Source organism: Cricetulus griseus, chromosome 4 (genome assembly GCF_003668045.3).
Source record: "Cricetulus griseus strain 17A/GY chromosome 4, alternate assembly CriGri-PICRH-1.0, whole genome shotgun sequence".
NCBI classification, from domain to species: domain Eukaryota; kingdom Metazoa; phylum Chordata; class Mammalia; order Rodentia; family Cricetidae; genus Cricetulus; species Cricetulus griseus.
The window spans coordinates 1274282-1290943 of NC_048597.1; the positions used below are offsets into that span (position 1 = coordinate 1274282).

At 45.6% G+C, this 16662-nt stretch overlaps 1 protein-coding gene across 1 annotated transcript in view; it reads left to right on the top strand.

Annotated features, from left to right (window-relative positions):
* Dscam (DS cell adhesion molecule) overlaps nt 1-16662 on the top strand; it is a 504817-nt gene that overhangs the window by 353415 nt on the left and 134740 nt on the right. Inside the window, exons 12-14 of the mRNA XM_035443441.1 lie at nt 10681-10877; nt 12833-12929; nt 13486-13614. Coding sequence (XP_035299332.1) covers nt 10681-10877; nt 12833-12929; nt 13486-13614 — 423 coding nt within the window. The remainder of the gene's footprint in view (nt 1-10680; nt 10878-12832; nt 12930-13485; nt 13615-16662) is intronic.

Sequence of the window (16662 nt, forward strand, 5' to 3'; positions counted from 1 at the left end):
GATCTATCTCTCTGAACCCAAGACAAGTGAGGAAAAAGCACCCAAGGTGGTCCCTGCACACACACACACACACACACACAGAGAGAGAGAGAGAGAGAGAGAGAGAGAGAGAGAGAGAGAGAGAGAATAAAAAGAGAGTAAAAAGTAGCTGTGGGCTTTCTTCATGAGAAGACAGCATTATCTAGTGTTCTCTGGTATGCTGAAGTCTGTTTCAGGTTTTCCTGCCCCTGCCTTGTGTTAATGTATGGGATCACATGTGTGGGCTTATATGTGTAGGATAATACTCGTGGCATCATATGTCTGGGATCCTGCATGTGGATTGTATGTGTTGGATCCTTTGTGTGGGACTGTGTGTATGGATTCTGTATGTGGGTTCTGTGTTTGGGATCATGTGTGGAATCATCAGTGTGGGATCTTTCCATGCTAACCTTCACCTGAAAGGACAAAGAACAGTGAGGAGAAGGGATGCTGTTTCTTGCACCTCCCCCAGGCCTTCACTGGCTGCTTTGCTTGAGACAGTGCCTGGGGAGACCACAGTCTCTGGGTTCAGGAGCACACTATATGCATGATCGAACGAGCATGCACCGCCCACTGGATCCCGGCATGCACCGCCCTGCGGTGCTAATTTTTTTCTTCATTTTCGCTGAGACTCATCTTCCTAGCAGGTTTCTGCTTCATTTAGAACCATCAATACCTCAATTAGTGCCTGCTCACTTCCCTTGGGAGGGACAGTTACACATGTCTCTTCACAGGCCTCTGGAACCTAAAACCCCCCTGAGAACGCCAGGTCATAAAACACCTCCTCATTAACAGCAGTGTTTGCCGTCAAGCCCCTCCTCCTCTGTCTTCCTTTCAGGAGGAAACAACTGACAGACAGGAGGTATTGGAAAGACACTGCCCGACTGGATAATCTGAGAGTATGCCAAATGTGCACAGCTGGGCTCATGGATTTACACATAGTACAGGGAAGAGCCTTGGTTTTAGGAGTGTGTGTGTGTGTGTGTGTGTGTGTGTGTGTGTGTGTGTGTACACATGCACATGATTCTCCTGGCATTTATTCAGAAGCCAGGACACAGGCTCCATCACCGGTACTGCATTTCAGCTCTTGAGCAGAATTGTGCCCTCCCCACCTTGAATGAGGAAGGGAGGGGTGGTGACTTCCTGTTGAGCAAGCTGAGCTCCCAGCGCCTCCTGAAGCTGTGCTTCCTCTGCACACTCATCCAGGTTATCTTGTGTCTCCACAGACAGTCAGCCAAGGATCCTCTCATGAAACTGGTAAAAACCTGGCGAACTTGCCGAGCTGTAGGAGAACACTCCTAAATAAGAAGTCTGCAATCGTGTGTTTATTTACAAATGACATGCAAAAAAACTTGTATATTGTCCTGCTTTTGTATAAAATGTGGAGGAAGCCTTTACGATAACTCCAGTGAAAAGACTGTGGTGATGTCCTGCTGGCTTTCCAAGAGGACTCTGACAGCTATTTCCAGAGAGACTACTGCTGTGGGTTGACAGGGTGCACACGTGTGTGCACATATGTGTGAGAGCATGCCCCTGCCAGCAGCTGCCTGACTGTGTGCCAGCTCACCCACTCTTCTTGCATGAGTGCACCCCATGTTCACATGTACACATGTGTGTCTGTGTGCATCTGAGTGTGTGAGATCTGGCCTGTGCTTGTGCTCACAGCTCCATGTGGTTGTGCTGGAGGCCAAGAGCACAATTATCATAAAATAGACAGAAACTGAGGAAGATACCTGAGGTCAAACTCATCTGAAACTTGTTTGTTGCAGAACATTGTATAACAGGTTTGGGAAAGCAACTGGGGACTTAAATCTTAACCAGAAGAATGACTAAATCAAGCACATTTCAAACTCGGGGATTTTCCTGGTGTCTGGGCAGAGGGAGGCATTGGTGTTGTGTTCACTTGGCAGATGGGGCGGAGTTGGATCAGGCATCACCCAGGCCCGTGACCTGGAAGGAGCTTGCATTCAGCTCCTGTGCTGGTCAGTGTCAGGCTCTGGCTCCATGATGGAGGGGAGAATAGGCCTAGGCAGTGTCTGCCCTGCTTCAGCTAGTGCCGTAACAGCAGAGGATTTCTTCCAATGTCTTGGGGGTGGCGTGTATGGAATTCACCTTTCTAGAAAGTTCCCAGGAAATGTTTAATGCTACAGATCAGAGTTGCTCCTTGAGACCCAAGTTTTTAGACAAATGAACAGCACACATGCCTGAAGAGCTAAAAGTTTGCACAGCCATCTTCAAAAGCTGCAGAGTCTCGTAAATTTGAAGATGCTCACAGACCATGACTGGAAGCCCTCTCCAGCTACCCTAGGGCAACTTCTGAGTAAATAACTGTGTTTCACCCACAACAGTGGTCAGTGTTGGCAATGGTCTGAAAACTGTGGTAGGGGGTATCACTCAGTAGGTGAAGTACTCCCTATGCAAGCCTGAAGACTAGAGTTCAGCTCCTTAACACCCCATGTAAATGGCAGGTGACACATGTACACACACATACCTACACCTATATGAACATGCATGCACATGCACAAAAACACCACTGCCCCTAAAAAGTTTCCTAAACTGAAAATCCCCAGATAAACCATAGAATACTCACCTTACACAAAGATATATACAACAGTGGGAAAAAAAAAAAACATTGGGCACTGTCTATTAATGTATGATACACACACACACACACACACACACACACACACACACACACACACACACAACATAAAATAAAAAAGCAAGGATAGAAGAACACAGGAGTGTGGTGCTATTTTATAAACAATTCAGAAACCGGCAAGGCTACACTGAATTGTTCATGAATTCATACACAGGTGGGAAAGGCATGAGCTATGTGGATTACAATTCTGCCCCTGGCGCTTAACTGCCTCTAGGATCTGGAAGAGTGGACCTGACTGCACTTCACTCTCTGAATCATAAAACTGAGGGAACATCAGTGCCTATTTTCTAGAGTCACTATAAAGACTAAACACTTGTAAAAGTGTGCGCAGACATCAGCCATCACTATTGTGAAGCTGGTGTAGTCAGTTGACAAAGGCACTCAGTAAATAATGACACACAGATGACCATCCCATACAAACACACCAGCATTGTGTACAACCAAACGGGAACATTAGTTAATGGCTAAAATGAAGAGGACCTTCTGGATATTGACGTGGTTAGAGCCCAAATGTGGGCAGAATAGCTTTAAAGGGGGAAACTTAAAAATTCTATAAACGTCAACTCAAAGGCAGGAAGGACAGAAGACTTAGGGATTGTCCCTTCCGTGACAAGAATCTGTAGGTGGAGGAAGCACCTAGGATACCTGAGAGAGGAAGGCAGCCTGCATTCTGCTGCTGCCAGGGAGCCTCAGGCCAGGTGCCCAGGCAGCAAAGCAGTGGAAACTGTGGTATAGATTACCGGCCAGTGTTCTTAATGAGGATGATGGTTTGTCTGTGTTTCTCCATGGCAAAAGGCATCTACTTGTGAAACACCTGCTCAAAAGCCAGATCACAGCCTGGGGCCCATTGATTCACTGTGTCCATCCCCAAGCCACCTGGAAACTGCTGGCTCTGTTTCCATGGAAACTGCTTGTTTTCTGAAAACTGTATCAGAATACTTGATGAGGAGGGAAGTAGCTGAGAGAAAAAAATCCATTTCCAAGCTAGAGGAAAGTCAGTGGCAGCCTGACATCCATCTCTCTCTGGGTCCTGCAGTAAGTGGCCTCAGCACCCTGGTGCCATCGTAGCAGGCTTTTCTGCAGCCCATGATGGAAGGCCATGCCTAAGACAGAGGTCACAGACATCCTATAATCTGATCTTGGAGTGATGAGCATTACTTCAGCCATGTCCTACTGGTCACATGGTCCCATGTCTCTGGAGGATGTGGGAGGGAGTGCCACAGAGTGTCAACTCCAGGAGGCCATTGTCTTGGAGATTGATCAAAGCACCACTCATGACCCTTTTCTGATCTCGTTTTGCACAAAGCCACATTGCATGACAAGTTTTCCACTCGTTTTTTACTGTCACTTTAGCAGGAAATGCCGGTCTGTTTATTGGTCTCTTATTTTCCTCTAATTATTAATGAGCCTTTCTATGAGGCAAAAACAGAGTATTAATGTACATAACCAGACAGGAAAGAAAGAAAAAAAAACTTATCAGGGAGAAACCGCTTGCTGAATCTCCTTGTGAATGGGGGGAAAGAATACCGTTTTAATATCTCCTGGTTAATATTCAAGCTTGTCATGCAAAATAAATCAAATTTCTTCCAATGGTGGACCAGAAGCAACTTCAGAGTGAATCTGATATGAAGTCTAAGCGATCTGTGTCATTGCCCTGACTGGTTTAATCATGTCAGCCAGCCTGGTACTGCTGCCAGGAAAGTGGGGATATTGTCCTTGCTAAAGCCCAGCATCAGGTACAACCCACTCTAGCTCAGAAACACGGAGCTGATTAATGGTTATAATCAAAGTAACTTCATTATGTAAGTACAATAACCCACCAGAGAAGAACTTATTAATTCCCGGCAGGAGGAAGCATTTTCTTTATAGAGATTAGAGCTACCTAAGAGGCAGCATCATTTGCTAAAACTTTTATGAACAATTTGGGCAGGAGACATTTATGACCCTGCAGCAGTGATAATCAGGACCTAAAATTCCAAAAGGCCTTTCTTCAGGCACCCCTTAGTAGCCAACATAATCTCATTAATTGTCATCAGAGCCTAGGGAGCTACAGGTCTCTTTGTTCTCATAGATGAGGAACCATGAATGGAGCAGAGAGAATGAGGCCCCAAACTGGGAAAGGAAAAGCTTGACTTTGACCAGATGGAGGGAAAACAAGCAAAAAACTTTCATCTATTTTATTGATACAGTTCTTTCTGCAGGCTTTTAAAACAATAATGTTTTGTCCATCAAAAATCATAGGGAAATTGTTCACCAGCCACAAAGTGTTTGTTGATAGAAAATGTGGTCTAGGCTTTTGTTGAAATATTATTTCTGTTTCTAAAAGAAGAAAATTCTGTCATGTACAGTAATATAGATGTAACCTGAGGATGCTGTGGGGGACTGAGGACAAACACTGCAAGAATCCATTAGTATGAGGTCCCTACAGTAGCAACATTCACACAGATGGAAGTTCTGAGCATACAGCATATGTCAGTGTTAGCTCTTGTTGTGGTGAAGTTGTGACCATGTACACAGAAACTTGTTGGAAAAGATGCATGAGAAGAAAAAGCTGGGCAGTGGTGGCACACGCCTTTAATTCTAGCACTTGAGAGGCAGAGGCAAGTGGATCTCTGTAAGTTCGAAACCAGCCTGGTCTACAAAGTGAGTTCCAGGATAGCCAGCACTGTTCACAGAGAAACCCTGTCTCAAAAACCTAAAAACAAAGCAACAACAACCAAAATAAAAAGAAGAAAGGAGGAAGTAAAGTAGGAAGAATGAAGAGAGAAGAGAGGGTAAGAAAAAAGCTGAGGGCCTGAGCTGGAAAAAGTCTGGGCTATCACGGGGTTGAGTTACATTGCCCAGGCTGTACTCAGGTGCTATGCTGGGCAGCAAGCACCTTTACCTATTAAATCATCTCCCCAGACCCTCATGGAGCTAGGTTGAAACTATTAAGCCTTTATGGTGTGGGACCTCATAGAAGAATGTCACTGGGACAGGCCTTTGAAGGTTCCATTCATGTCTCCCAATTCTATCTACTGCCATGTGAACAACCCTCTCCCACAAAGCTGCTGCCTGCCCCACACACTATAATGGGCTGTCTGTCCCCACACTATATATAATGGGCTGTCTGTCCCCCCACACTGTTCACTCTTTCCTGCTACTATGGGCTGTGTTCCCATAGTTTATTCCTGCATGATACTTTGGTCACTGATGAGACCAGTCACCACTACACCCACTGAGAACATTTGATCCCATCCACCTTTCTGGGGTCAATAAGAAATGGAGTCCCCCAGCCATCAAGTACATCCACACAGCTCAGGATATTGTGCTAAATGAGGTAGGAAAAGGGTCCTGAGACAGTCAACCCCAGGACAAATCTTCCACCCTGTGAGCAATGTCTTGACTACTTGGGACACAGCAAGTCTCCCTCTGTTGCTCCCTTGAAGAAGTGGCATCCCTGGGGGCAACTTCCATCCTTATATCTCATCTTCCAGACTCTTGCTGATTCATGCTTTCATTTGAGAGGGACTGAAATAGAACAGTGACAATTACATATTTGACAGATGTTGGTTTTCTGACGGAATAATAACAAAAATAAATCACAAACTCCATGCCTGATTGTGGATCCAGCAATGAATCTGTAGATTTTTTTGACATTCTGTCTGTTTGAAATTTCATCATGATTACATGAATTTGGGGATGTTTTAAAAAAGGTTGGATAAGAAGCTTCTAAAATGTGTTCCTGCTGGAGAGATGGTTCAGTAACACTGCTCTTCCAGAGAACCTATGTTCAATTCCCAGGACCTACATGGCAGCTCATGACTGTCTGTGACTCCGGTTCCAGGGGATTCAGTGCCCTCTTCTGTTCTCTATGGGTACCTGGCTTGCACATGGCATAGAGACATACATGCAAGGAAAGCATCCATGGGCATAACATTTTAAATATGCTTGTAACTCAGAACATCTCCATGGGCTCCCTATGATCCCCTGCCTTGTTAATCCAACATCTTGCCTGTTATTTTCCAAATGAATGGATGGATTATGACTTCTACGGAGGTAAGACTTGTCACTGTCACACATGGAAGATACCAGATGACTAGGGTGGCTGGATACCCCTGTGTCTGTGATGACCCTGTGGTTCTGAAGGGGACTCATTCCGGTCACACCCTGTTTGACAGTTGATTTAGAAATGTTTATAGCCACTCCTCTCTACCTTTTCTCCTTGGCAAGGTGGAAGGAATGAGTCAGGTTAACCCAGATGTGAAGCCTGTGGATTCTGAGGTTGGTCTAGTCTCTCAGCTGGAGAGTTGAAGCATTTGAAAGTCATTGAATAGAGTGAGAAGTACTAACTCAGATACTATTTTCATAAGTGTCTTAATAATTAGCTGCTAATGAGAGGGGGTGAAGAAAGGCTAATTTCTAGCATTTACCCATTTCAGTGATACAAACACCCCCACCATTGTCAGTGTCAAATTAAGGAGGTCACATCCCTGTCTGTCACCATACTGTGAGTCAAGCAGAGAGATGCCTGATGACTCCGTCTGGCCAGAGGCTGCCGCAACTCAGCATGGCTGAATCTTTAAGCTGATAGAAAGTAGGTCAGAAGATGCTCCCAACACAACACAAGAATGCAGACACGCTGAGAGTTAAGGAGCTGTAGAGTAGCTCCATACCTAATGAGCGAAGCTTACAAACCAGTTTCTCCTGATGTAAAACAACACCTGCCTTAATGAGTAATTTTGGAGGAAAGCACATAGCACCTAGCACATAGCTTTGGCCGCAGCCATCCTGGGTCTGGATTTGCTCTGAGGCTAGCAGTTTTCTCACAGCCTCTCCTTGGTACCAATTCCTGTTAAATGACCCCATCCATTTGTGATGCTTCAGGAATCATGGCAGAGAGTGTAGCTGCACTGACATGCTGTCATCTCTCAGCGCCCAGGATTGTGACAAGTGAAAAGGTCACCATGCCTTCAAACATCAGCATTGCAAAGAAACCATAGTGATGGCTCATTAAAACAAATGGGTCCTTCTGACCATTCTAAGCAGGATAGGGAAACACAGGCTAGCTGAGTGTCTCTGACTAAATGCTGGCTTCATTACCAGAATTAAGAGCCCTATCTTGATGGGACTCTCACCCAAAAAAAGAAATATGACTGAAAATGAGGAGCATCTCTGGCAGAATAGCATCAGTGAGTAAAAAATCCCAAGCTGCGTGGTTTGTTGAAGCATGTCTCCCACATAGTGTGCAATAGAGCTTGTCACAGCCTGAGAAAGGAAAGTGCAGAGGCCCAAAAGATGGCTCAGCAGGTCACAGCATTTGCTGCCAAGCCCAGTGACCTGAATTTGATTCTTGGGATTCAAAACGGTGAAAGGAGAGAGCCAACACTTGCCAGTTGTCCTCTGACCTCCACATATGTGCCACTAAGCCATTGAGCCACCTTGATGGCACCAAGCTCCACTCTTCGGTGTCTTTTCTGGTTATGTGTTATAAATGGGACCATGCAAGAACTGTTCTCGTGCTAGCCTTCCAAGTTCTTTAAGCATAATGGATTCAAGTGTCATTCACATTGTGGTATGTTTTGAATTTTTTTTTCATTGCTTAACATGACTCCCATGCATGGATCTTCCATGCTTTATGGTCTTCCATGTCTCAAAGTCACGGGTAAAGTTGCCCATGTATCTGTACAAGGGGGGATATGGGCCAGGATAAATGGAGGTTTTCTGTGAGGAAGTGCCCAAGATTTTCTTCCAGTGTTAGTATAGTATGAGTTCAGGGCTCCAGTCTTCCTCTGGGTCTTACTGGGCAGGGGCCCAGGGCAGTGAAAGGCTGGGACGCCTCAGAATGCAACAATTTTAAATCTACTGATGAGGAGGGAGAAGTGCTCTGTACAAAGGGAAGCAATGCTTTGAGGGCTTGCATGCGTTTTGCCATTTCCTTGAAAACATGACACACACACACACACACAGAGAGAGAGAGAGAGAGAGAGAGAGAGAGAGAGAGAGAGAACAAATAAACAAATATATAAAAGCTAATAAAAATTTTAAAGTAAAGTCAATGATTCCCTCAACCTTGGGGTGGACACAGTGAAGTTACTGAGTTAAAGGAATCTTTCTAGAATAATGTAAATGCTAGTTAGAAATTGGTGTGGTGTGGGATCATTTAACCTTGTAAAATCCTTATCAGGCTGAACATTACATATGTACTTATACATTATACAATATGTATATGCCTGTATTGTAGTAAGTATTGTATACATGCATATACTTGTACATTTAGTAACATGCACATAGTTGTTGAGTAGAGCCAAACTCCTCCCAAATTCATGTTCCATAGAAACTCAGGCTGTGGACTTGTGTGGAAACATTTCACTGCAGATGTCACATTGTCCACCCAACAGGCTGCACTACAGAAGACCCTGGTTGTGACTAATTATCTCTGGAAAGCCTTGTTTCCACAGAAAGCCATATTATGAATGTCCAACGGTTCTAGAATCTCAGAGGGACACAAATTCAAGTTTGACCCTAGAAACAAGGGAGAGGTCTTTCTTTCTGGGATTGAAGAAATGTGGACCTGAGGGGCACATGTGGATTTGTTGTTTGTTTGTTTATTTTATAGTTTTAAAAGATTACTGGTCCCTTTTGAGGCATTGTGTTCCTTACCCCTGTTTTGAAATAAGCCTCTATGTATTATTTATTTATTTAGCCTAGGTACTTCAAAATTTGCATCTGATCTTTCTATAATTTTGAGTCATTAGAGGCCGACTCTTGATCTCTCAGTTGTACAGGTTGCTTTGTACTTGTGGTGTGAGAGCTCATGACCACCTTCATCTGATAGAAAGCCAACAGAGCAGCTGGAAGGTCAAGTCCTTCCAGGATGTGTTGTTGTTTGCTCTTTGCTGAATTCCCCAAGCTTGTTACCAGAGGAAGGTCATCCCCACATTAATTCTCTAGCATGAGTTTACTGTGAATCTAGGTCAGGCTGTGCAAGCGACAGATTCTCGGAGGAGATGGCTTTTCTCTCCCTGTGGCAAAAGTCAAGGTTATCTGTACCCTTTTTCATTGTTTTTTTTTTATTTGACTTTTTGCTTCTCATTTTCTCTACGTGTGAAGGCTTTGAGGCACCTGAATGAGGAAGTCATCTCTTAACTCTCGGCCTGTCAGATAACTGAAGCACCAGCACATGACAACTCTCAGATAACCCAAGCACCCACACCACATTGCTTGTAGCTTTCCCAGATCCATTTTGGTTTTGACCTGTGTTTTCCTTCTCATTTTCTTGTAACTTTGGAATAAATTTTGGAAGATAAGATTTAAAATAGGCTTCCAGAATTCCAGGTTGTTTGCATAGTTGAGAATGGAGTCTTATGCCACTCACAGATAAGGGCAAAAATCTACTGATTAAGTGTGAAGAGAAGAAAGGAAATTCAGGTTTCATGAATAAACTTCTTCTTCTTCTTCTTCTTCTTCTTCTTCTTCTTCTTCTTCTTCTTCTTCTTCTTCCTCCTCCTCCTCCTCCTCCTCCTCCTCCTCTTCCTCCTCCTCCCCCTCTTCTTCCTTTTCCTCCTCCTCCTCTTCTTCTTCTTCTTAAGTTGAGGATGAGCCTTTGTGGTAAGTTATGGAAGGAAGGTAGGTTTGAGGTCTCTAGAGAAAGATTTAATAACTATTTGCAAAGTTTGTCAGAGATGTGAGCCAAGTAGAGTATTAGAAGTAATTGCCAGGATTGATATAATTTCACAAATAAGGTTTCCCACACCCCAGGGCTGAAGAACCATCATTGGCCTGTGTGCTCTGGTGACATGGGCCATGCCCCCTGCCCCACATCTGGCCCCAACAAGCTTGTAACAGAACTGCAACCACCACAGTCCATGGTTCTCTTAGCTCTTGCTCAGCAGTTTCTTGGACACGTTTTATTTCAAAGAAGTCTCTCTTTAAGCGTCACCAGGTGTGGTGGTGGTGGAGGGTGATCAAGAGCATATGTAGCTTTGCTGAGCAAGGCCTGTCTTCTTTGGTTTTTTTAGTTCCCGCTATGATAACCTCTTATCCCAACACTACCCTGGCCACTCAGGGTCAAAAGAAGGAGATGAGCTGCACAGCACATGGGGAGAAACCCATTATCGTCCGCTGGGAGAAAGAGGACAGGATCATAAACCCAGAAATGGCCCGTTACCTGGTGTCCACCAAGGAGGTGGGCGAGGAGGCGATCTCTACTCTGCAGGTAAAGAAGCCACCAGATGTGACAGAATGGGGCAGGGGAGTTCCGGGACAGTCACACAGTCATGTGCATGGCTGTAATGACTTGTGAATAGCCTGTTGGAATTTTCTCATGACACTCTCTCTGCCTGTCTACATGAATGAGGTCACTGAGTGACCTTCAGAAGTAACACTTCACGGCTATGGTCCACAGAGAAATAGCTAAGCACTGAAAGAAGTCTCTCCAGACCATTGTCCTCAGAGGAGTGGAGTATGTGCAATGTGCATGTTCAGCCTTCTATAAAAACAGCATTAGCATTCAGACAAAAAAACTATTACAAAAATACATTTTGAGAGCTAGAGAGATGGCCCAGTGGTTAATAGAATATACTGTTCCTCCTGAGAACCTGAGTCCAGTACCCAGCACCCACATCAGGTGGCCCACGACATCTGCAACTCTAGCTCTAGGGGACCCAGTGCCTTCTTCTGGTTTCCATGGCTTCGTGCACACATGTACCCAGGCCCCAACACATACACATGTAACGAAAACAGAATAATTTAAAAAAAATGTTGCTTCTTTGTAAAAAAAAAATCCAATGGAGAGAATATTCTGTCATGAATCTAGAGTCACAAGAGCTAGGGGGAAGCATGTCTGTTCTCTCTTGGGCACTATTATTAACTGAATAATGCCTTTGTAACAAGGAAGGCTGGTACAGAAGCACACACATGAGGGAAATTTAAAGCCATGTGCTTGGAACAGACAGTGGCTCTGACTCTGGGGTGCAGTCCTTGAGCCTCTATGGGGCAGAGCTCTGGTGAGATCCTGAGGACACTGGCCGTACATCCGTGCCTTCGTTCCAGACACCAGATGTGAGGATGCTGCAGTCATTTATATGGGCACCATAGGCTTGCATATAACACACATCCCACACACCCTAGAACTCTGTGTTGTTAAAAATAGCAAAGACAGTGTTGATGTGTAGAGCTGCTGTAGGAAACCCTGAAAAAAAACAGTGTGTTCAGAAGAGGTATAGCTGTGTCTGTAGGAACAGAATGGTGGGTACAGATAACTGGCACATTTGTAACTGTCTGTTGTGCATGGTTCTTTAAAATCACACCACATGGGGAAAGAGTATGTGCAGTGTATATGGGCCTGACCACAGCAGTCCATGTAAATTAGACATCCAGTTCAGCAAGATGGACAGACCTGTTTGCATGCTTATAATTGTGTGGAAACAGTTTGCCCTTAGAAGGTATAAACGTGTGCACATCTGTGTGAATGCATGCATTTGTGTGTGCCAGCGTATGTCAGTATGTGTTGGTCTGTGGGTGAGTATGTCTCTATCAGCGTGTCTGTGGGTAAGTGTGCATATGTGCAGGTGAGACTGTGAGTGTGTGCATGGGTGTGTGAACCTGTGTGACAGTGGGTTATGTATGTGTACATCTATATTTGCATCTAAGTATAACATTTCTGAGTGTGTGTGGATATGATTGTGTGTGTATCTCTGTATGTCTGTGTGTGTCTGTCTGTGTATATTGTTCATCTCTGTGTGTCCGTGTGTGTGAATGGGAAAGTATGTGTATGAGTGTCTCTTTGTATGTTACGTGTGATGAGAATGCATGTGTATGTATGAGTGTATATGAATGAGAGCTTCTGTGTTCATGAATGTGTTGTGTGTGTCTCTGTGTGTGTTCATGCGTGTTAGCATGAGTGAGTGTGGATATGCCCGTGTCTTTGTGTGTATCTGTGTGTCTGTGTATGTCCATGTATGTGTCTGTCTCCATGTTGGAGTGCTAATGTTTATGTGTGTTTCTATGTCTATGTCTGCATTGTGTGTATGTGTCCATGTCTGTTAAGTAGTAATGAGTGCTGGAAGTGACAGGGAAGTGTGGAAGGCTATTTTCCCACTGGGAGTCATGTCTGTTGATCTCTGGCTCAAGCTACTAACTAAAATGACTACTTTTATGCTTTGGTCATAGATTTTGCCAACAGTGAGAGAAGATTCTGGCTTCTTCTCCTGCCATGCTATCAACTCTTATGGGGAGGACCGTGGAATAATTCAACTCACAGTGCAAGGTAGGACGGGCACAACAAAGGGAATTCGGGACAAGGTGTGCTGACCTCAGGAAGTGGTACAGCCCCTGTCAGCTGGGAATATTTTAATTCTCCAGAAATCCTGTCTATGTAGGAAACTGGCATAACCCTGGATTTTATCAGAGAGTGTGACTATGTCAGAGTGAAGACCCAGAATACAAGGAGTGAAACCCTTGTGGGGACCAGAGCAGGTGTGAGGTCAGAGACTCAGGCCAAGTGCAGACAAGCTTGGCCAGTGCTTCCCACTCCATCTTGGGAGCCTGAGTACTAGACATAAGGATGAAATGGAAACCCCTCATCTGCAAATGAACGCACTGTGAGTCAAAGTGGTGATACATCCTACAGGTCTTGCCCCGTGCCACATAGGCTGCAGAAAGAATCTTTTGGGGGTGGGGCAATGTTTTCTATCTAACCAGAAAATAACTGGCCAGCAAACGCTTTCAACCAGGCAGTGCCTACAAGCTGTAGGCACCTCTTCCACTGGAGTTTATGCCCAGGCTCAATTTGAACCTACCCTATCTTTCTGTTGATGGTGCAGAACCCCCAGACCCTCCTGAGATTGAGATCAAAGATGTCAAAGCACGCACAATCACGCTCCGGTGGACCATGGGGTTCGACGGTAACAGCCCCATCACAGGCTATGACATCGAATGCAAAAACAAATCAGGTAAGCGTCTCACTCTCCCTGACTTGGTCTCCACCGCGCACACCCTCTTGACTTCCTCCACGTTTCTTCACTGTGTGTCCACAGCTCCTCCACACACTTGCAATTCTCAGATGCTCTTTCCAGTTGGTCCATTCCCTGCATGATTATGTTCAGGTTTCTTTCTATGCCCACATTCAGCCCCTTTCTGAGTGACCTGGCTGTACCTCAGTCTTGATCCCCACTCATCTTGGTAGGCATTCCTGACACCGCAGGCCTGCCCATGGGTACCAAGAGAAGTAGGCTTCTCAAATGGTCTTCCCTGGTCACCAACCTCCTTTGCCTTCCACTGCTTCAGATAGCTGACTGCCCTGGAGTACAAGCCTGGGTCTCCCATCCGGAGCTCCAAGCTCCACCATGCCACTGTCTGCAGGATGTGGCATACAACAAGTCTATGCAGAATGAGGAAGGCTAATCTTCTTTCAAGTGATAGTGGCTCTACAACAACTCCCTGGAAATGCCCTAGGGACAGGCCAGGGAGCACTCAATCAGTCCACAGCCAACAGCACCATGACAGGGAGTCAGTCTCTCTGGTGTTTTTCCAGAGGCGACTACAGGCCCACTTGAAATCTTATAGTCTCCCCAGCTGAAGACAGAATAACACCACTGTCACTGCTAGCCACAATTTTACTGTGTTTTTATAGAAGATATAGGGCAGGAGAGCAATCTGCATTGGAAGGGGTTAACACACTTCTAGAGGCACAACAGCATTTTTTTTTTCTTTCTAGGCCAATGCGTTGCTTCACATTGCTCTGCCAGGGGTGATTTGGTCTCTTTTGAGATGAGATGTAGCAACAAATCAAACTCAAGACAACTGGAAAAAACAGGTCTAGAGGGCAGGATGTCTCCCTAGCAGTGTGCCAGGGATGAAACCAAGAATAGGTTAGCAGAAGTGAGGAATTAGGAGAAGGAGAATTTGGAGACTCACAGCAAGTGTCAAGTGGGGATCCTTGGTTAAGGATCTTGTCCAGGATAGCTGGTGTGGCATGCATATAAGAGCAGGAGGTGGCTCAGCTCACTGGCCTCAGAGTTTCAGATGGATGTGTTGCATGCATGCAAGCCCAGGAAGACCCTTGGGGTGGGTAGTGCAGCTCCAAACCAGGAAGTCCCTGGGAAAAGTAGTGGAGCAGTACCCAGGGTTCAGGGTCATGACAAACAGGCTTCTCCCAGGGCCAACTAGGAGAGAGGATGGCTTTGAAGAAAAGGGCTAGATGGAGCACAGAAGATTCCTGAGAGGCAGGTCTTGAAGGAAACAGTGAAGTGAGGCAAAGACTGCCTGGAAATGGGTGGGAGTGGTGAGTGTCAGCAGAGATGCAGGCAGGCTTGGAATCATTCAACAGGACCCAGGTAGCAAGAGGAGCCCCACCTTCCCACGGGCTCAGCACCAGCTGCCCGTGTTCCCAGGACTGGAACACACAGCAGCCTCCCACTGCAGAGCAGGCCAGGTCTATGCTGCCTTAAGGGAGGGTTCCCATGCCAACAGCCGGTACCCACCCAAACCATCAGTAGGGAGCATTAGGATCCAGTTCATGCTGGCCCTCTGCTTGCCTGAGCTTAACCTTGCTATTCCTCGGTCTCCCTTCTGTTAACCTGTGAAACAGGAGACTGTTACAGAGGTCAAGGCCACCTCTGACAGGAAGACCTAATCACCCTGGACCACAGGCCCCCACTCCACCTTAATGCTCCCTTTCCCTGGCCGGTCCTGTGACATATATCAAGTGTGCACTTCTGTGTGTATCAACTGCCATATCCATTCATGCATGTCACTCCACTAGCCTGGAAGCTGGTTGGGCTCCCTCTGCCTTCTAGGTATGTTTCCATACTGCCCATTGTTCTGAATACCTGATAGGCAGTGGATGTTAAATCGATATTTAATGAGTCTTAAGACAGAAGTGCACTTAAAATGCTTCGCTCATTTTCCAACACACGGTCACCCTGACAAGTGCAGCCTTTCATGTTGTTCAAGCATGAGTGAAAATAATCACAAGATGCAGGCCTACAAAAGCTCACCTTGATGGGGTTAATTCACCATCTAAGAAATCTCAGGGCACATCCCTCTCAGTGCCCTGCAAAGTTTCTCAGAGCTGGGCACATTGTCTAGTGTGAATAAAATGTGGAAGAAACATTCCTTGTGTTTAATTTACATACTTCAGCCTTAGAGTAGGAAGCCCTGGAGGGAGGGAGAAGCTGCTCTCTTAGTAGGTAGTGGCTGCACTCAGTTTTGTGAACCATGTGTCTGTCAGCATCTTCATGAGCTATATGTCCTTCCTCGGTAACTTCTGGGTGTGTAAACCTCATTACCATAATCTATAAATGAATAAAATTTCCAAGCTAAGTTCATAGAAAACCCATCCTTCGGGTTTCACGCCTTCTGAGAAGCCTTCCCCAAGCAGCCAACCCCTCCACTCTACCCATTATCTTGTATTTCTCGATGGGTTCCAAACTAGTCACTGTCTATTCTCCACTGATCAGCGGTCTCTGTGAAGTACCCTTGTGACCTGTCTTTGTTGGGCCCCTCACAGTGTCTCTGCATTCCAGGACTCCTGGTACACAGTCTAGGCTCATAATAAATGTTCACTGAACCCTGGCTTGCCACTCATCCACAGCAGTGTCATTGTCTTGCCAAGGGACTTTCATCTACTCTTTGCAAATTTCCTACAAAAGCCACATTCTGCCAGTGTAGTAAAAGCCCTTGTAGTTCCTAGTAAGGAATGATCTTATCAGTGCATCAGTCAAGGCTGGATCTATCCAGTCCAGGAAATGTGAACTCCTCAGCTCCATGGGGCCCATTGTGCCCTGTCTAGTAAGGACTCTTACAGGCTTTAGCCTGAGCTCACCCACACAGGGCCTCCTCAGCCCATACATAATCATCCCTTGGCTAAATGATTCTCCTTCCATGACTTGAAGCAGATGCCCTTGGTTTTTGTGTTCACCAAAATAATTAATAATATTAAAGATCCCCTCTCCACGCCTGCCTCTGTGCCCACCCACTCTATAAACACCAAGGACAGA